General features: G+C 43.4%; 1 protein-coding gene across 1 annotated transcript in view; it reads left to right on the top strand.

Annotated features, from left to right (window-relative positions):
• ITGA8 (integrin subunit alpha 8) overlaps positions 1–21,939 on the top strand; it is a 192,194-nt gene that overhangs the window by 33,224 nt on the left and 137,031 nt on the right. The window contains exons 4-8 of the mRNA XM_002717427.6: positions 452–575; positions 6,497–6,558; positions 7,937–7,982; positions 12,713–12,838; positions 13,813–13,857. Of these exons, the coding sequence (XP_002717473.3) occupies positions 452–575; positions 6,497–6,558; positions 7,937–7,982; positions 12,713–12,838; positions 13,813–13,857 (403 nt within the window). The remainder of the gene's footprint in view (positions 1–451; positions 576–6,496; positions 6,559–7,936; positions 7,983–12,712; positions 12,839–13,812; positions 13,858–21,939) is intronic.

Below are 21,939 nucleotides of genomic sequence, written 5' to 3'. Positions count from 1 at the left end.
AAAAATATGCTATCTCAAAAATTAGAAAAGACAAGGAAGGCAGGGAGGCAGGGAGGCAGGAAAGAAGAGTGAAGGGATAAGGTGGTATAATTATGTTAGAATTATGTCTGTGAGCTAAAGTGACTCTGTTCTCTTTGTATTAATATCACATTAACATGAGAATTATGTTGTAGTAGTTATCATGCATTTGCTGTGAACCCTGAGGCTCTAATTTATTAATAAATTGCTTAAATAAAAAAAGAAACAAAACAACAACAACAAAAAATCCAGGCTTTGGAAGTTTGATGTATTCTGACTACCAGTAATCATTAGCCTGCAAGAGGCTGATTAGTAAACCTACTAATTTAACATAGTTGTCATGAATTTAGGTATACTATTCAATCATTCAAACCAAACTGCATAATGAGAAAACTGCATCAAAAAAAATGTTACTGTCCTTGCTGTTTCCTAGGCCTGTGCTCCTTTATATCACTGGCGAACTCTCAAGTCGACACCAGAAAAGGATCCAGTTGGCACCTGCTATGTAGCCATTCAGAATTTCAGTGCCTACGCCGAGTACTCTCCTTGCCGGAACAGTAAGTTACTTCTATTCCTCAGAGCTGAACTTTAGCCCTTGTAGACAGCAATGCAGATAAGCGCAGAATGCCACTGGTGCGTAATAGCATCACAGGAAATAAGTGATAAAGATTTTTGACAGCCTTATGGTGAGTCTTCATGTGACAACAGACCAGGCCTCTTCTGCGGAGCTCCTCTGTGTCTTTAGATATCTGTGGTGGGATTGATTGGTTTCTTTAGGCCTGAAGCCGTCAATAGCTACTCAGAATCACTCTGCACTGGAGAATGCTGACCACCTGCTTTACTCAGTGGCAGGCGTGGTGTTAAGGTGGCGTGTCCTGGCTGGGGATATATGTGCACTAAGCTTTCTCTGGCCTCTGTTCTCGAAGGCTGTTGCTTTCCTTGGCAGCTGTGTCATGCAATACCTGCATGGTTGGCTTTTCTGCTTCAGGTGTTTAACTCCCCTCCCCCCAACCCAAAACACTGGAAACCTACAGTCCACATCTCTAGTAGTTCTAGAATCTTCTGGCAAAGCATCCTTTCCAGCAGCCCTGTGAGTGCCATCTTTGGAACATTGCTATATGATTAATTCCCCTGGTGGCAAACCCAAGAACTTTGGGATAACATGATTAATTGATTGATCCATTTACTCTGAATCCTTTTTGTCCACCCTTCCAATTTCCTATGGGTTAGACAGATTACGAGAATCTGTGGACAAGCAATCGATAGGTCTTCATTCTGATTCTTAATAATTCATAAGATCACATTAGGGGGAGACATATCCTTAACAAGACCATCCTAGTGTCTCATTTCAAGATAGTTTTTTTTTTTAAATGCAATCCCAAATCAGTTTCATTCCTAAAACTGTAAGTAAATATTCCCCACTTTGTAAGAATATTTTTAAAATTCAAGATTAACTGAGGTAAGACAATGGGCAAATATGAAGTAAAACAGTGAAAGTTAAGGAGGGATCAGCATATTAGAGGGTTAACAAAGAGGCCACTGAGATAAAGAACTGTAAGTGAAGCATTTTAACTCTGATGGTTTGGGCCGGAAGTTTCTGGCAAGAAGATTATGACTTTCTGTTTAAAAATACTGAAATAAATCAGACATTTCTTCACATTACAACAGTTGTCAGCTGAATGAATTATCTATGAAATAAGGGTTTTATTTTAAACAGCTTTAAACATGGCGGATCTTTGTAGATAATGAGATGATTATTCATTTAACACGTGCCTGTTGAGCACTAATGACTCTGTGTCTAGGAAATTCTGCAAAGAGCACGAGAATACAAGTCCCTGTGCTCAAGGCAGTGACTTCTAGGCGGAAAGACAAACAGATGGATAAAGAAGTCTGTGATACCATGTCAGGGAGTGAAGAGAGCCACAAATAACAATATAGCAAGACAAGAGAAGAGGCAGAAGCCAGGGCCTGGGTCAGGAGCGTAGGGAGTGCTTTTAGACAGGGTGTTAGGCAGGGATTCCTTTAGCAAGTGAGGTAAGGAGGGGAACAGCTTCCTGGGCACGTGAACAGCCAGTAAGAGGCATAGTTTGTATCATGTTCCATTCAAGTGCCGTGCCCCTGGGTTGGGTAAGAGACCAGCATTATATGCTAACGATAAAATTCAGCTAACAGCTAAAATCCAAAAGTTACTCAGAAAACTAATGGATGAGCTGAGATTCACCAGTGAACCTGTTTTCTCAGCATTTGCACTGGTCTATACCACAGTTTTCATGATTTGCTAATGCTGCTCTGCCACAACAGCGAACCATCATGAACACAAAGACAAACCCATCCTTCACCCGCTCTGCCTCCCAGAGTGTCACGTTCTTCCAGCTAGCATCAAGAAAGATCGTTATAAAACCCATCACTGCTTCTTGCTCTGCCTTTTGGCCTGACAGGGGCAGGATGTGAGAGCTCAGATGAAAAGACAGCACATGGAATCTTGACGAGTGGGGCAAAAGTTTCCGTGTGAGTTGGAACCATTGTCTAAACATGTAAATCTTCGGTCTCCCATCTTGAGTTACCTGGGCATATTATGATGGCAAAGAATCTACTGTTTATTCTTCTAAATACAGGAGCAGCTCAGCCCCTGGTAAAAAATAGAGCTCGTATTGAATTGCAGAATAGCTAAGGAAATTGCCAAGAATTCTTCCAGGGCTAGTGCACAGCCACAGCGCTCACATCCTCATGGCCTTCCCGTTCACACTTGGACTTCTTCCGCCTCACATCAGCCAACAGGCAGATTTCCTGTCATGGCTGAGAAGTTCACAGTTCATTAACACAAAGCCAGCTTGTTCATGAGCATATGGCCCATGTCACAGAACAGAGACTTCAGTGATACGACTGTCCAAAGGGAATTTAAAGAAGCTTCATGTTCATTCTGCACCACGAAACCCTTCCACTGATCCTGTGAGTAGGACGGGAGTGCACCTGCTCATTCGTATTAGTGAGGAGCCTGTGGCTCTTCTGGTCATTCATGATTCAGGTGGGGATGGGTCGCACACACCCTTTCCTTTGTCTTCGGGAGCCAGCAGACAGCAGTGTGTGATCAGCATGCTTCCCAGGATTTGAGTTCACTCTGGGACGTGACTGCCAAGTTCACGGACCCTCTGTCGTTCTGGAAAGGAAGTGCTCTTCAGCTCTCGTATATTATGATTCAACAAGAAAAAACTGCTAAGGGGGTGAACCTCACTCTCTGCTATGATTGCTACCAGTATTTGAAGCTGGTTGTGAAGTGAATTGTGTGAAAAATAATATTCTCAGTGAAAAATTTTTATTTACCCTTTTCAGTTTTCTGTTTTAAAGCAAAATTATTTCAAAGAATGGTCATTTTTTTTCCATTTTGAGTAATTGAAAAGATTAAAAACAAAAACCGAGTTGATTTTTGAAAGTTTTTAAAGATATATGCATTTAAAAGTACATGTCTTAAATATCACATAGTAATATTCATATGTTTCTGGATGCATATAAATATTTATACCCATGAACTTCTAGAAAACTCATCCCTAGACATTTGAGGTTATATAGATGAGCTTTTAGGGGGCTTTATAGGATTCATAACCATAAACCACAAAATATAGTTGTAAAAGAAATAACTAATTGTGTTAAAATAGTGTATGAGGTAGAAAAATATTTTAAAAAATAAAGAAAGCATCTGGAAAGAATTGATGACAATGCTAAAATTAGCAAAGTACTGACAAAAGAAAAGAAAAAAAAAACAAAGCCTCACAGAAGACATTCTAGAGAAAGCTGGAAAGGACAGATCCATTTCAGGAGTTTCTGAAACCAGCCATGCTCAGCCTGCAATTGTTCCTTATGATGGTGTATATTTCCTTTCAGTCCTTCTTACTTTAATTTCCATTCAGGAATTTCTTGATAAGGTAGGAGCAATTATTTGCATATTCATATTTAACTGTGAGGGTGATTTAAAACATTTGTGGATGTTTATAGCCCTTATCTATACTCTTGAGCAACAGTGGTTTTTCTCTGTACTACTTGTTGTATTCTTTGTTTAGTGGAGGGTTAAGCTTCTGATTATAAAGAAAACTGAAAATATGTCATTGTAAGAATTAAAAGAAAAATATGAAAAGAAGGGAGGGCAGGATTGAGGGAGGGAGGAGAGAGTAGGGTGGGAAGAATCATTATGCTTTTAAAACAGTATATATGAAACTTGTTCCCTTTTTTATAAATCAAAAATTTAAAAAAATAAGTCTAGGAGGGCTGGTGCCACAACTCAATAGGCTAATCCTCTGCCTGCGGCGCCAGCACACCAGGTTCTAGTCCCAGTCGGGGCACCGGATCCTGTCCCGGTTGCCCCTCTTTCAGTCCAGCTCTCTGCTGTGGCCTGGAGTGCAGTGGAGGATGGCCCAAGTCCTTGGGCTCTGCACCTGCATGGGAGACCAGGAAAAGCACCTGGCTCCTGGCTTTGGATCAGCGCGATGTGCTGGCCACACTGCACTGGCTGCAGCAGCCATTGGAGGGTGAACCAACGGTAAAGGAAGACCTTTTTCTCTGTCTCTCTCTGTCTCACTGTCCACTCTGCCTGTCAAAAAAAGAAAAAAATGGTCTAGGGGTGGATTTGTGGTACAGGCCATTAAGCTGCCCCTTAGGACACCTGCATCCCATAGTAGAGAGCCTGATTAGAGAGAGTCCCTCTTGCTCTGCTTCTGCTCTTGCTCCCTGCTAATGTGCCTGGCAGGCAGCAGCTGAGCCTTGAAGGGCAGAGTTAGAGAGAGAGAGGGAGAGAGAGTAAGAGACAGAAAGAGATCTTCCATCCACTGGTTCACTCCATGAAGCCGTGAGCTTCATTCAGGTCTCCCACATGAGTGTAGGGGCCTAAGGACTTGGGGCATCTTCCACTGCTTTCCCAGGTGCCTTAATAGGGAGCTGGATCAGAAGCAGAACAACCAGGAATTGAACCGACATCCATATGGGATGCCAGCGCTGTAGTTGGTGACTCAACCCATTATGCCACAACAACAGCACCCCAGTCCCGGTTTTTACAGGCACTGGGAGAGTGAACCAGCAGATGGAATATCTTAATCTCCCTCTCTCCCCGACACTCTGACTTTCAAATAGATAAGTAAATCTAAAACAAAATCTTAAATAATTTTGGTTGCAAAAAATCTTGAAATCTATGCTTTAAGGGGTCTCCAAAAAGTTCATGGAAAGTGTATACTCTGAAAAACAATGCATGAGTTCAAAAGCCTTTTGCACTCAAATAAACTTACTAATTTCATTTTTGAAGTCCTCTCATAGGTAATTATTGAAATTCTCTCTACTTAACTATGTTTTAGCTATAATTTAAACAATGGAAATGTGTTTCATATAGCACTTTAGAGGTTGTAGATTTATTTATTTGAGAGGCAGAGTTACAGAGAGAGAGAGGGAGAGACAGAGGGGTCTTCCATTACTGGTTTGTTCCCCAAATGGGTGCGGTAGGCTGGAACTGGGTCAGTATGGAGCAAGGAGCCTCCTCTGGGTCCCCCTTGTGGGTGCAGGGGCCCAAGCACTCGAGCCACCTTAGTAGCTTTCCCAGACCATCAGCAGGGAGCTGGATCCGAGGAGGAGCAGCTGGGCCGTGAACCTGTTTCCTCATGGGATGCTGGCAGTGCAGGCAGAGGTTTAAGCTACTATGCCACAGCGCCAGCCCCCTGTTGAAATTACTTTAAAGGATAAGTTATACGCATTAAAATCATGATTCTAATGCACTGGAGATTTTTGAGAACAATATTCTGTGAATTCACCTGTTGGCCGGCATAGAGTTTACAAAACTGTGCTGTACAATGAGATCTTACTGGACATCCAGCTAGTGAGTTAAATTGAACAAGACAGAAAATAAACCATTTCTAGAGAGTTTTCTCTTTTGTGAACACCAGCATTGCAATCTCAATCCCTTTGAGATTCACTGCAACCAGCAATGCAGTTTCCCAATTTACATAACTTATCATAATGGAATAATTTACAGTTCACTTCCTGTTAAAAAGCACAGAAATGGAAATCCTGGTTGGCACCCAGCAGAAAGCATCGCACAGGCAGTCTTGTTTAGCTCCCCTTCTCCAGGGCATGGAATGTTAGGAATGGGAATTTGCCTGCTTTCTCTTGGACTGAGTAGGGGGAGCATGGCAGCCACTGCCATGTGGGGATGTGGAACAATGAAAGGTTTTATTTCTTCATGAACATGAGTTGTAAAACTAAATATAAAAAGCCAGAGACACGTGGTCCTGTTGATTTTACCATAGAATCACAGTGATATTTGTGATTAGGAAATAGAAAGATGTTTAATAGAGTTCTTAGAATGAATTTTTTAAAAATATATAAAATATATTGATGTTTTAATATATAAATCTATAGAGATAACGGAATACCTTGACTTGGTCATTAAAATATATCTTGGGAATGATGACATCATAACATTTATGTATTTTGATCAACCCAGGCAACGCTGATCCTGAAGGCCAGGGTTACTGCCAAGCAGGATTTAGTCTGGATTTTTATAAGGTAAATTATTTTAGTCTTGTAGCTTCTAAAATGTAATGTTTGATTCTTTTTACAATCCTATGCCTCTCATTCCCACACCCCCAAACAACAACCAAAGAACTTTTAGACACATATTCATCATATCTGACAACTTTACATCTTTTTGTTTGCTCTTAATTTCTTTTCTTTCCAAGTTACCTATGTGCATGACAACCTTATCAGTCCAGAAATACACGCGATGAAAAGCAACAGTCTTTCTTTCTACCCTTTGTAGCAACCATTCTCACATGAAAATCGCCAAAACACAGTAAAAAAAAAAAAAGCCCATGGGCTGGCGCTGTGACATAGTTGGTAAAGCCACCACCTGCAGTGCCAGCATCCCATATGGGTGCTGGTTCAAGCCCCTGCTGCTCCACTTCCGATCCAGCTCTCTGCTATGGCCTGGGTAGGCAGTGGAAGATGGCATAAGTCCTTGGGCCCCTGCACCCATGTGGGAGACCTGGAAGAAGCTCCTGGCTCCTGGATTCGGATTGGCACAGCTCCAGCCATAATGGTCAATTGGGGAGTGAACCGGCTCTCTCTCTCTCTCTCTAACTCTTTCAAATAAATAAATATTTTTTTAAAGTCTGTTTCTAAAAAATCACAAGAACCTACAAATTGTTTGCTCTCTTGACTTAATGCACCAATGAGATTTAATATTTGGATTAAAATTCGGATATCCTCTTATAAAATTAAAAACAGAGATGTCCAGTATGTGTATAATGGACCAAGACTCCATGGTTTTGAAAACAGTATAGAAAAATTTCATAGACATCTGAACTGTTTTATTGTCTATCATGGCATTTTTTTAATCATGGCTGTTTTGTTTGTTGCCTCTGCATGTTCATGATGTAGAGTACAGATGGTGGGGTTGTAAGTAGATGGGGAAAGTTTTCTATTTTCTAGTCTGGAGTTTTCATTCTTCCTTCTGAGAATGAGGGCAACTTGCAGATGTCTGAAAAAAGAGCTATTACTATGGCCTTGAAATAAATTAAAACAGAATTTTTCTTTTTATCACCAAGGTTCAAAAAACCAGATCTGCCACATGGCACCATATTAAACATGTAGCTATTTCGCTTACCAGAGGTAGTGCCAAAAAACTGAATTTATATATTCTCAAAGGAGAGGGTTCTACTTAATTGAGTTAATTTAAAATTACTTGATACACTAAATAATTGAAAGTTAAGAATAGGAAAGAAAATGACCTGCAGGCCTCATATATAAGGGCCTCTTTGAAGAATCTCTTTTTTATGTGTAACAAATTGTTAGAGCAGTGCTTATTATTAACCATGATCTATCATCCTTTACAAAATGTCAATATTTCTTTTCAATTGTTACTGGTATTCTTTCTGTTTTGCAGAATGGAGACCTCATAGTAGGAGGACCTGGAAGTTTCTACTGGCAAGGTATGTTCTATTGGCAGGAGAGGAAGCAGAAGTAAATTGAGATGTTCACTTTTTATTCTGTGAATGGTATAGCCCCATTCATAGTTTCTGGGATAGAGCATCCTTTCAATCTGCAGCTTGTTATATGAATGGTATTTGAAAATCCTCTTGCAACTGAAGTCATTTCTCCACCAACAACTTATTGAGGCTGTACCAGTCCTTGTACCAGATGCCACAGATACAGTAGTGAATCAAAATAGGGTTCCTATCTGGGTAGAGATATAGGCAGTGACAGAATATTCACCTGAGAACCTGAGAAATGTCAAGCAGGACGCACACTCCAATGGAAGGGAATGTCGTGATGGTGCCATGAGACCCTGGGGGTCCTCTCCACAGTGGCAGTGCACAGGTGTGCTGGAATACCATCTGTGCCTTGCCATGAACATAGAGGCACATGCACAGAGAGGATGGCTTCTTCTAAGGCTTACGATGGCATGGCTTAGGCCAGCAGCAGCCCAGGAGTGCAGAGCCAGTGGGATGAAGGGAAGTCAGGGTGACCAGAGTTAAGAGAACCTGGGAACAGCTGGATCAGTGGTATGGAGTGGCCTTACCTGCCACACAGGGCTTTCAGGTCAGGGTAGACAGTTTTGTCTTTATTCCACAAACAGTGGGAAACTGCTATGGATTTCTCAGGATTTAAGTGGATGCTGTTAGCTAGAGTAAGAAGGAGTTATCTGTCCTAAGGGTAATGGAAACCATTAGGAAAATGTAGCCATGGATGCTATGATCAAACGCTGGGGGCCAGCATTGTGGCACAGATGGTTAAGCCACAGTCTGCTTGCTGGCGTCCCATATCAGATTGCCAGTGCATGTCCCAGCTGCTCTGCTTCTGATCCAGTGTCCTCCTAATGCACCTGGGAAGGCAGCACAGGATGGCCAGGGTGCTCAGGCCTTTGCCACCCACATGAGAGACTTGGATGGAGTTCCTGACTCCTGGCTTCAACCTGGCTCAACCCTGGTCGTTGTAGCCATTTGTGAAGGGAATCAGCAGGTGGAGAATTCTCTCTCCACACCACTGCTTCAAGTAAATAAATAAATCTTAAAAAAAAAAAAGAGACCGCTCCGGCTGCAAATGGAAAATGGATTGGAAATTGGCCAAGGTGAAATATCAAAAAGCTAGTTATGAGATTGTAAACTAAATAAGGCCAAGGAGCTATAAGGCTCAGGTAACAATGTTTCCTTCATAGGGTGGTGATGGCACAGATTTTAAAAGAGGAGAAATCTGAGACACTCTTTAGAGGCAAAATAAGCAGCCTAAGTGGTGGACTGACTACTTGGGCAGGCGTAAGGGGAAGGTGTCAAGGCTGTGTTTCTGACTTTTGCCCCCGAATGGATGTAACTGGGTTGCACTGAGATAGAGGACACTGGGTTTGGGGTGCGCTGGTTAGAGATGGTGAGCTGGCTTTTGATTATGTTGGGTATGGAAATGTTTGAGCTATCCAATAGCTCCAGCGTAAATATTTAGATGTATTGGCCTGTGCTCAGAGAAGATACCCAGGTTGAAATACTTTTATTTTTTTTAATTTTTTTTTTTTATTTTTTTTTGACAGGCAGAGTGGACAGTGAGAGAGAGAGACAGAGAGAAAGGTCTTCCTTTTGCCGTTGGTTCACCCTCCAATGGCCGCCGCGGCCGGTGCACCGCGCTGATCCGATGGCAGGAGCCAGGAGCCAGGTGCTTTTCCTGGTCTCCCATGGGGTGCAGGGCCCAAGCACCTGGGCCATCCTCCACTGCACTCCCTGGCCACAGCAGAGGGCTGGCCTGGAAGAGGGGCAACCAGGACAGAATCCGGCGCCCCGACCGGGACTAGAACCCGGTGTGCCGGCGCCGCTAGGCGGAGGATTAGCCTATTGAGCCGCGGCGCCGGCCTCCCAGGTTGAAATACAAATTCACATCACATGCGTATTGGTGATAAATGAAGCCCTGGGTATGGATGGTACCTATACAGAGAAGACAGATTGCATGTTGGCTGTTAGGTTTAGGATAGTGGTAGAAGAAAATCTGACACCTATGAATAATTGAGGGAGACTTTTTTTTCCAATGGAATAGACTTGATTGGGTTTAGAAGTCATTAGGAAAGGCCAAAAGAGATGGATTCATGATAAAATTTTATATGAATTTACTGTTAAGCTTAATTCATGTGTAAACAATTATCAACATCAAATACTTAACATTTTATATCTAAAATTACATTGCAAAGTGAAAATATATTGCATACAACAGATGATATAAAATTTAAAAAATGTTTTAAAATGTGTCCTTTAATTCATTTGGCTAATTTAATGTATTTCATTCCTTTCTTTATATTGTAAAAAAAAATTCCTATACAAATGATTTGCTGAAAATGATCCATGCCAAGGGCATGTAGAAGCACTTGACTGAGATGTAGTTGTATACTTTAAAAGTCCATCCCAACTTAAGATTGTAATGTCAGGGGCCAGCGCTGTGGCATAGGGGTAAAGCTGCTGCTTGTCATGCTGGCATCCCATATGGGCACCTGTTCAAGTCCTGGCTGCTCCACTTCCGATCCAGCTCTCTGCTATGGCCTGGGAAAGCAGTAGAAGATGGCCCAAGTCCTTGGGCCCCTGAACCCACATGAGAGATGTGGAAGAAGCTCCTGTCTCCTGATCAGCACAGCTCTGGCCATTGTGGCCATCTGGGGAGTGGGCCAGCAGATGGAAGACCCCTGTCTCTCTCTCTCTCTCTCTTTCTCTCTCTGCAACTCTGCCTTTCAAATAAAATATAATAAATATTTTTAAAAAGATTGTAATGTTTATAGATAAAATTGAAGGAGACAACCAAAGGCTCTGGGTGTGTATGTGTGTGTGTGTGTGGTGTGTATGGGGTATTTATCTTTAATCCAGAGAAAATTAGCCAATTCTGCTGACATTATTCATGGACTCCTATGTAAACACCATTGTCTTAGTATTGAAACAATTATTTCAGTCTCAATCACTTGAAAATATTTATGACCTGGTTGGACAGTTTTACTCCTTTTTGGACTTTAAACAGACTATGGGAATTATGTGAATTCCCAAAGAATAATTTGTCTTTAAAATTAACATTAAATGTTTAAACAGTTTTCTCTCCAAGTATGAGATCATGCTGTTGCCTCAGATGCCCTTTATAAATATGGGAATGCATAGAAATTGCAGCAGAAAATTGCTGGCTGCCTTTTAGAGACTTATCACCCTGATAAAATCATATTCTGAGATTTCTGAGATTAGCCAAAGTGCTTACATCAGTGTTGTGGCAATGGTTCTTTCTGCTGAAATTGCGGATCTCAGTGGACCTGGCTGCCTCCCATTATAACAGTTTTATGTTTTTCTTCAATATATTTTAGTAGCACAAGTAAGTGGCTCAAAGACTATGGAATACCTTTGTTTAATTTAGCTGATATATTTATAGTCTATTACTTGGATAAGTGATTTAGATTTAATATAGCATCCATACTTTTCTTTCTTTTTTAAAGATTTATTTATTTGAAAGGAAGAGCCATAGAAAGGCAGAGGCAGAGGCAGAGGCAGAGAGAAATGGATCCTCCATTAACTGGTTCACTCCCCAAATAGCTGCAATGGCCGGAGCTGGGCTGATCCGAAACCAGGAGCCAAGAGCTTCTTCCGGGTCTCCCACATGGGTGCAGGGGCCCAAGGACCTGGGCCATCTCCACAGCTTTCCCAGGTGCACCAGCAGAAAGCTGGATTGGAAGCAGAGCAGCCAGGACTTGAACCAGTCTGCATATGGGATGCCTGCACTGCAGGTGGTGGCTTTACCCACCATGCCCCAGCCCCACCCCCAAGATTTAATGTGGCATCCATACTTTTCTTTTTTTTTTCTTTTTTCTTTTTTTTTGACAGGCAGAGTGGACAGTGAGAGAGAGAGACAGAGAGAAAGGTCTTCCTTTTGCCGTTGGTTCACCCTCCAATGGCCGCCGCGGCCGGTGCACCGCGCTGATCCGATGGCAGGAGCCAGGAGCCAGGTGCTTTTCCTGGTCTCCCCTGGGGTGCAGGGCCCAAGCACCTGGGCCATCCTCCACTGCACTCCCTGGCCACGGCAGAGAGCTGGCCTGGAAGAGGGGCAACCAGGACAGAATCCGGCGCCCCAACCGGGACTAGAACCCGGTGTGCCGGTGCCGCTAGGCGGAGGATTAGCCTAGTGAGCCGCGGCACCGGCCATGCATCCATACTTTTCAAAAACACAGTTTTGTAGGAATGCCAAGGTGACCTTGCTTGTCACACCAGCTGCCCAACAAGCAAAACCAGGTGACCTTAGAGAACACATTCGAGCTCTGGCCTTCAGCTTCCCCACCTACAAGATGCCATGTTTGGCTAGATGGTCTTAAAATTTCCTTCTACCTAGAAGATTCTAGATTTTCTTGTAAAATCACATAAATTTTGTCTATGTCTCCACTCTTAGATTCCTTTATCAGTTGGAGAAGATAGAACTAGGCATGCTTAGTGCAGCAGGAACATAGATAAAATACTCTTATTAATCTGCGGTCTCCTACCCAGCTGTAACCAACCCTCGCAGGCAGTTCTTGTGGCAGGCAGGAAAATCCACCATCATACATGCAAGCAAGTCCATGAAAGCTTTCAAGGGACTGTGTGTCTTTCTGCTTTTGCGGGGGCTGGGGGAGGGGGGAGTGCTGCCTCTTGAATTCATTCAGTTAATGAATTAATCCGTTTAAACACAGGTCAGGTGATCACTGCCAGTATTGCAGATATCATTGCAAATTACTCATTCAAGGATATTCTACGGAAACTGGCTGGAGAAAAGCAGACAGAAGTGGCTCCAGCTTCCTACGATGATAGTTACCTTGGTAAGCGCCACTGCTCAAGATATTCATGGTTTCTCAAAAGACAAGCATGTTAAGTGTAGATGCAAATGTTGTTCCTGACTAGTGTGATGTTATTTGGCATCTTATAAAAATGTTCTCTTCTTATTAGAGTGGTCTCTTCATCTGAAGTAGGACTGGTTTTTCAGCCTTGATGCATAACCTACATAATTAGAGCAGCTATTTCATAGGTGCCCCAAGTCTCCCCCACATAAAATATTTTGCTGATGTAGACCCTATGTATTAGCGAGGTTGCTACCAGTGCTACAGGAGCAACATATGGGCAGCCCTTTGCAGTTTCTAGGGCTGCAGCCAAAGACTTTCAATTTCTAGAATATCCTGAAAATGCACCGTGTGCAAACACACGACCTCATTTCATCAATAGTCTTTCCCACCGTTAGTATCACGGTGGCATTTTGATTGCTTGGTGAATTTGAAAAAAAAAAAAAAGTAGTGGTTGTGTTTTGTATGTTTTGTGATTATAGCTGAGACCTCACTTTTAGAGCTAAGTGAAACTTGTGGAAAACGATCATGAAAGGAGTTGGAAGATCTTGCTGGTGATCAGAAAAAGCAAGTCCTGAGCACCAAGCGTGTCTTTCAGAGGATCCCACCTGATCATGATGAAGAGCAGGCAGCTCTTAGAATGTCAGGCCCTGTCCCTGCACTGAGCAGATGGATTATGAAGACTTCATGCTTGAAAATGGACCTCAGACTATGATTTTATTTCCATGCTCCTACTTAGATCGTAACAGATCAATCATGCTTCCCGGGTTTAGCATGAAAGTTTTGAAATTGTTGGGATTAATTTTCTTCTTGAAAGAATCCTTAAGTTTTATTTTATAATGTTTGTAGAGACTTCTAGACAAAGAAATTCTATGGTAATTCTTTCATTTTCTTCTAGATAGAGCTCATTTGTTAAGTCATCAAGTGTGACCCATCCGCTCCTTTTTTTCAAACAGGATACTCAGTTGCTGCTGGGGAATTCACCGGAGACTCTCAGCAAGGTGAGAGGATCATTGATCTTATGTCACTTACAAAGCAGGAAGGAAAGTTAAAAGGACATTAACAAAGTCCTTTTCTAAATGTGCTTTTCTTTGTTATACAGAATGCAAATAAATGTGACGCCAGAATGTATAGGTTCATATTTTGTAGAAAAAATTACACTTGGTACAAATTTTAAATGCGAAGAGTTTCATTAAAAACTAATCTTTATAAAATCTATTTACGGGGCCGGTGCTGTGGCACAGAGGGTTAAGCCCCATTTGCAGTGCTGGCATCCCGAATGGGCACCAGTTCGAGTCCCAGCTGCTCCACTACCAATCCAGCTCCCTGCTAACGGACTGGGAAAAGCAGCAGCAGATGGCTCAAGTGCTTACCACGCCCTCCCCACCTCTGCACCCACATGGGAGACTCAGATTAAATTCCTGGCTTTGGCCTGGCCCACCCCCAGCTGTTGTGGCCATCTGGAGAGTGAACCAGGAGATGAAAGATACCTTTTTATGACTCTCCCTCTCTCTCTATAATTCTTTCAAATAGGTAAATAAATAAATCTTTAAAAAAATCTATTTAAAACAATTTAAAAAATTAGGGTAGCAGTCCAATGTCATGAGTGAAAATATAGAGATGATTAAATGACTTCAGCAAAAGCCATGCTACTGGTGACAGATGAAATTTGGTAAATCGAGATTTATTTTCTTTCTTTAATTTCATACTGAACAGATCTAAAACTATATTCTCTCCAATCCCAATGCAAATTTCAACTTTTTTTTTTTTTCTCCCTGTAAACATGCTCAAACCCCAAATAACAGATTGATCCCTATTCTCAGATATGCCCCTGCTCTCTTGTCTTCTGTACTTTGGCTGTCGTCTCTGTTTTCAATCCTCCGATTCTGTGTCCATCCTCATCTTCAGAGATCAAATGCTTCTTTCCCCTTTGGAGGCCAATTTCAAATGTCATCTTCTCCAGAACCCCTTCTTCAGTGTCTTTTTGTGAACTCCTGTGTCATCTCATGTTTCCTCTTTCCTGAGGCCTTTACCAATTCCTCACCTGGCAAACTGTTGTGTGCTTGCTGCGTGCCAGGCTCTGTTAGGTGGGGAGCGTGCAGGGTAACCAATGGTCCTTAATATCAGAGTTTACAGTCTACCGGGGCTGACAGACCTTAAGCAATGCACCAAAATGTCTAAATAAAATTGGGGGCGGGGGCAGATGTTTGGCACAGTGATTATGACATCCCTCCAGATACCCACATCTCATAGAAGAGTGCCTGGCTTTGAGTCCTGGTTCCCTTCTAAATTCTGGGTTCCTGCCAATGCAATCCCAGGAGGCAACGCCAAGGAGTAAATGTAATCAAGTTATGCTTGTGATAAAAAGAGAGAAAGAAGAAGGAAGGGAAGGGAAGGAAAAGGAGCCAGGAGTCACACTGGCTTCTCAAGTCAGTTGTGTTGGGATGTGAGTGGGGAAGAGTGGTGTCATGTGTAGTCCTTTTGGGTTCATGTCCGGCTCCTGGAAGGCGAGATCTACGCATTGTTCGTATTTATCTCTTGCACAAAGGTAGATGGCATTTTACTCATAATAGACTGATAGAAGGCATCTCGATAGAAATAGTTGAATCTGTAGGCTCACCATCTTCCACACAGGCTCAGGTTTTGGCCTCACTGGCTCCATTCCTCAGGATATGGCAATCTCTCTGATTCGCACTTTCTTATCTTTGACTAACATGAACACTGCCTGACTCACAATATTGTCCTAATCACTGAAATGATCATGAAATGCTTATCATTTAAGCAGTAGCTTTTACTTTATAGTGATATTTATCAGATGAGTTGGATTACATCATCCATCAAGAGTTGCCATTTTCTGACTTCTTTCATATCAACATTAACTGCTTTTCACTAATATAAGTGTTTTAACTAATTCACAAATAATTAAGAATAGATGAAATATTGCATTACTTGGAATCATTATAGGTCTTTTAATGGTTTCATGTTGACAAAATATGCAAAGTAGAAATTTATAAAGAATTTTTTTGCAGTTCATTAGAGGTTGAAAATAATCAGGATTTATTTCTTTAAAAGAACTTTTTCTTTTAAATATGAGCCAATTATTTTAATTGTGGGAGGGGAAAGGGAAATAGAGAAACACTTCTATCTACTGGTTCATTTCTCAACTGCCCATGATGGCTAGGGCTGGGCTTGGCCAAAGCCAGGAGCCAGGATCTGTGTCTCTCTTGTGAGTGGCAGGAAATTGACACTTGAGCCACCGCCACTGCCTCCCAGAGTCTGCATTAGCAGGCAGCTGGAGTTTGGAGCTGGAACATCAAACCCAGGCACTCCACCCGTATAAGAATAGTCATCTTAACTGTGGTCTTAGCCACTAGGCTAAATGCCCATACCAAGCTAATTCTTTAAGGACCTCTTTTTCCATAACCTTTTCTTTGAGCAGTGTATTGTAGTGCTTAAGGAGCCTAGACTTCAGGGGCCAGCATTGTGGCATAGTCAGTTGGGCCCCCGCCTGCAATGCCAGCGTCCCATATGGGCACCAGTTTGAGTCTCAGCTGCTCTACTTCTGATCCAGCTCCATTCCAACGTGCCTTGGAAATCAGCAGAGGGTGGCCCAAGTGCTTGGGTCCTTGCCACCCATGTGGAAGACCTAGATGAAGCTCCCGGCTCCTGGTTCTGGCCTGTCCCAACCCCACCCCAGCCATTGTGGCAATTTGGGGAGTGAACCAGCAGATGGAAGATTTCCTTTTCTCTGTCTCTCCCTATCTCTCTGTAGGTCTGCCTTCCAGATAAATAAACAAATCTTAAAAAAAAAAAAATAGAGCATAGATTTCAGAGCCTCTTGGGTTTAAATCCTGATTAAATCAATTTTAGAGGATTTTATTTGAGAGATAGAATTACAGACAGAGAGAGGGAGAGGCAGAGAGAAAGGTCTTTCATCTTCTGGTTCATTCTCCAAATGGCTGCAATGGTTGGAGTTGGGCTGATCCAAAGCTAGGAGCCAGGAGCTTCTTTTGGGTCTCCCATGCAGGTGCAGTGGCTCAAGTACTTGTGCCATCTTCTACTGCTTTCCCAGGCCACAGCAGAGAGCTGGATAACAAAAGGAGCATCCAGGACACAAACTGGTGCCCCAATGGGATGCTGACACTGCAGGCAGAGGCTTAGCCTACAACGCCACAGCACAGGCCCACCCTGATTAAATCTTGATGCCAGTATCTACTAGCTTTGTGAACCTGGAAAAATTAGCCAACATCTGCATTTCCTTATTCTTCATCTACCTCACAGGTAGACCTTATAGTCTCATCTGCTTCATAGAATGCTTCTGAGGGTTAAATGAGTTGATTCTCTGTATTCAGAAAACAGTGCAGTACCTAATAAGCAGTAGGTACTGTTAGCTGTAAGAAGAAACAACCATTGAGTTAGGAGCCATCAGAGAGAGAATTGAATAGCAGGTACCTTTTTAAAAATATCAAATCTTACACTCACTCACTTAGAAAATAATAGTGATTTTCCATGGGATATCAGAAATATCTAGAAAGTAGCTCCACATTTTAAGTGACCTGAGAATATCTAAAGTAAGGACGTTGTCAAAAAAGACCCTCATGATTAATTCATTAGATCACTAAAACCTCCAGTGCTGTGCTTCTCCTGCTTGCTTAGACAAGAGGGAGAGAGAATTCTCTGACAAAGAGCAAGCAGCTTAGAAACCTCCACTGAGGAATCATTACTGTGCCATCATTGCACTGCGAAGTGGTACACTGATGGGCTTCACTGGATTTGAAGCCTTAGTTCCATAACTGTCTTCCAATTTTCCATGTGTTCCTGACTCATAAAACGTCGAAAGCCTGTGTTCTCGTGTTTGAGTCGGCGGTGGTGAGCTCCGTTCCCGGGACGTGAGCAGGCCCTACCCTGCTGCAGGAACATGACGGGGCCCGGAGGGAAGAACATGGGCTCTTCTGCCAGTTCTCAGCTTCTCCCACCCAACAACTCTGAGCTTGACTGTGACGACACTGTCTAACCTTCAGTTTCCACATATGTCAAAATCAGACATTAGCGCTGGGGCTGGCATTGTGGCACAGCAGGTTAAGCCACTGACTCTGGTGTCCCATATGAGAGCTCCCTGCTAATGCACAGGGGAGAGCAGTGGGAGACGGCTCAAGTACCTGGGCCTCTGCCACCCACAGGGGAGACCTGGAGGGAGCTCCCAGCTCCTGGCTTCAGCCTGGCCTTATAACTCTGCCTTTCTTTTTTTTTTTTTTTTTTTTTTTTTTTACAGGCAGAGTGGAGAGTGAGAGAGAGGTCTTCCTTTTTTTGCCATTGGTTCACCCTCCAATGGCCGCCGCGGCCGGCACTGCACCGATCCAAAGCCAGGAGCCAGATGCTTCTCCTGGTCTCCCATGGGGTGCAGGGCCCAAGGACCTGGGCCATCCTCCACTGCACTCCCGGGCCATAGCAGAGAGCTTGCCTGGAAGAGGGGCAACCGGGACAGAATCCGGCGCCCCGACCAGGACTAGAACCCAGTGTGTTGGCGCCGCAAGGCAGAGGATTAGCCTACTGAGCCACAGCGCCGGCCACTCTGCCTTTCAAATAAATAAAATACATCTTTACAAAAATATACCAATGCCTTTGTACAGGTTAAAGGAAGGAAATGCTAAAAAGCACATAGTATATTGGTAGTGGATGGAATACGTTCAGTAATTCAGCCTTCTTTCTGCTTCTTGCTAATGGGGTTGATGTCCAAGTTATATATTTCCAGGTCAGAATCTAAATTTTTCCCGACTGTATTGTTGATATTAAGAAACCATGAGTTATTGGAATAGACTTAAGAAAACTCTTTTTTTTTCTTCCAAGTGAAAACTTTTATGGTTGAGTGATAGTTCTAACTTGCCCTGGACCCCAAGCAATTAAACTGTCCTGATCATTTACAAAAGACTATGAACATCATTAATCAACATTACATTTAATAACTTCTTAGTGTTGTGGTCACCTGAGGTTGCAGACTGCAAAGTTACCATGTGATGTCTAAATGTCTGTGGGATGCAAGAAGTAGTGGTTGCCATGCATTTCAAATGGCAATAATCCCCCTGGATCTGTCCTAGCCAACAGGCCTGACCCTGAAATCAGGCAACTCCATTATATCTGATTGTGGTTTCCATTCTGCGTCAGAAGATTTTAATTCAAACTCAGAGAAAAGCGTATTGAAAACTGGGCAGTGGACTACCACTCTGGCTGCTTCCCGGGCAAGCTAGCCAGATGGCTAATTTGTTCTGAACCTGGTTTTACTTATTTATTAAGATTTGTTAATTTATTTTAAAAGCAGAATTATAGAAAGAGAGGGAGAGACACAGAGAGAGATCATCCATCTGCTGGTTCACTTCCCCAATGGCTGTACCTCCCCAGATGGCTGGAACTGGGCTGATCTGAAGCCAGAAGCCAGGAAATTCATCTGGGTCTCCACACAGATGCAGGGGCCCAAGCACTTGGGCCATCCTCTGCTGCTTTTCCCAGGCACGTTAGCAGAGAGCTGGATGGGAAGTGGAGCAGCTGGCATTTGAACCAGCACCCATACGGGATGCTGACACCACAGGTGGCGGCACAACCCACTACACCACAGCACTCTTCAGTTCTTGCTTCCCCGTCTCATATAGTTGATTTTTCCCTCTCTCCTTCATCCTTCCCATCACTGTAGAAGCAAGTATTGTTTCTCCCTTTTTAAAAGGAATCTCTTCTTCCGCTTCTCCCTCCAGCACTTTTCTCTGCCCGTGTACTCCGTGGACCATTCCTTGGCTCCCTTCCCTGGAGCCCACTGCTGTTGGACTGTGCCTTGCCTCTCCAAACCTCTCTGGCCAAGCGCACCAGTGGCCTTCACGTAGCTCATTTTCCTTTACAATTAGGAGCCTTGATTCTTCACTTGACCCCAGCAGCTTTCTTTTCTTAAAACAAACAAACAAACTTACTGGGCATGCGAGATAGCCTATCCCAGTTCGTTTTCCAAATGTCCTCCATTGCTCATTTGGCCCCAGGATATCCAGGTCTCCCACCTGGGTGGCAAGGACCCAACTGCTGGAACCCTCACTGCTCCCTCCAGGGTCTGTGTGAATGGGAACTGGGGACCAGGAGCTGCATGGAGCATTGAATCCCTGTACCCCAGTGCAGGGCACAGGCATCGTGTCTGCCGCCTAAGTGGCCACCTCATGGAAGATCTTTCATTCCCTTGCCCTCACGGGTATGTCCCTTGCTAAATGCCTGGCCTGTTTGTTTACTGTTGAAGTTCCCTCCTGGTAATCTCATTCAGTTTTGTATATTTCTTTAGCTTAGACTAAATTCCAAGTCCATGTATTCAGCTTTCTACTTAACTCTTGCACTTGAATAGCTCTCTCAAATTTAATGTACTTCTAACTGAATGTCTGCTCTTCCCACCAAAATAGGAGGGCTTTGCAGAAAGTGCAGGGAAAATCTGTGCACAAATAAAACAGTACATGGATTTCAAAAAGTGTTTGCCCTAAAATGAATGGCCTTTCACCCCATTTTCCGTGAACTTGAGGTGTCCTCATGTGCTCTTCCCTCTCTCATCACCAGGGCAGTATAAATGGCAAGGCCGTGTTCCAAGTTGCTCAAGCCAAAAACCTGGGAAGTCAGTTTGGGACTGTGCTTTCTCTCAAACAGCGTATCCACGCCAACAGCAATTCTGCTAACTAAACTTGCAACATCCAACCAGAATCTGACCACTTCTCCCCTTCATCCCAGCGTCTGATCCAAGCTCCATCATCTCTCACCTACAACTACTGTAACAGCTTCTGTGCTGGTCTCCAAGCTCTCACCCTGCCCTCTCACAGTCTGTCATAAATTCAGCAGCCAAAATATTCTTTTAGACACAGAAGTCAAATCATGTAACTTCTTTGCTCTCAGTGATTTGCCAACCCACCAGCCTATAGTCCAAGTGTTCACAGTGACCTAAAAGGCCCTAATTATTTGGCCTCTGCTTGATCTGACCTCATCTCCTGCTACTTTACCCTGATGCCCTCTACCCAAACCACCCTCGATATTCCTTGAATACTGCAGATATATTACTACCTCAGGGCCTTTGCACATGCTGTTCCCTGTAGCCAGGAAGTACAGCTTCCAGATACCCACAGTATGTACTGCCTTCTTTCTTGGTCTTTCCTCCAGTGTTATCTCTCCCTAAGGTTGTCCCTGGCTGCCGCCTCAGTAAATTACAGTTCCCTCCTCAGCACTCCCTAGAAGTAGTTTACTGCTTCGCTTTTTTCACTACACTTAAGCTCTTCTATATTGCCATTTAATTGACTCTTTGTTTTTTCATTATTAACTGCTCCTCTCCACCGGATGATGCTCCGTGAGAATGGAGACTTTTGTCTGTTATGTTCATTGTCGTATCCGCCGGTCATCTATAACTATTCCCTACTGAAACATCCGGCCTCTGGCCCGAAGTGACTCCCCGTGGTTGTGAACGCTGAAAGCAAACACCCAGCTCTGCTGGAGCACAGCCGATACACTTCATGCTAGAGTTTGTGCGGTCCCTAGAGCAGCGCTATTGGAGGGCATTTGAATGGAAATCTCTTCAGCCTCTTCTGGCCTTTGTACTAAATTTTAAACCCTAACAAATGAAAAGATTCAGATTTAGGGTCTGGTGCCGTGGCATAGTAGGGTATGTCTCTGTCTCTGCCTGTGGTGCCGGCATCTCATATGGGTGTTGGTTCGAGTCCCAGCTGCTCCTCTTCCAGTTCAGTTCCCTGCTGATGGCCTGGGAAAGCAGAAGATGGCCCAAGTGCTTTGACCTCTGCACCTGTATGGGAGACTTGGAAGAAGCTTCTGGCTCCTTTGGATCAGCCCAGCTCCTGCTGTTGGACCATTTAGGGAGTGACCCAGCAGATGGAAGACCTCTCTGTCTGTCTCTCTCTCTTTCTGTCTTTAACTCTGCCTCTCAAGTAAATAAATACATCTTTAAAAATGTAGATGTAGAGAAATGAGAGCTTCAATGACTTTATTAATCAGCTCTCAATCCCCACATTACAGGTGATTGGGGAAAACTGGATTCAAGAACTCAGCTCAGGGAGACGGCAGACTAG

The sequence above is a fragment of the Oryctolagus cuniculus genome, chromosome 13, assembly GCF_051225735.1.
Source record: "Oryctolagus cuniculus isolate XC-2025 breed Fujian yellow rabbit chromosome 13, ASM5122573v1, whole genome shotgun sequence".
NCBI classification, from domain to species: Eukaryota; Metazoa; Chordata; class Mammalia; order Lagomorpha; family Leporidae; genus Oryctolagus; species Oryctolagus cuniculus.
This window is presented reverse-complemented; position numbering and strand designations above follow the sequence as displayed.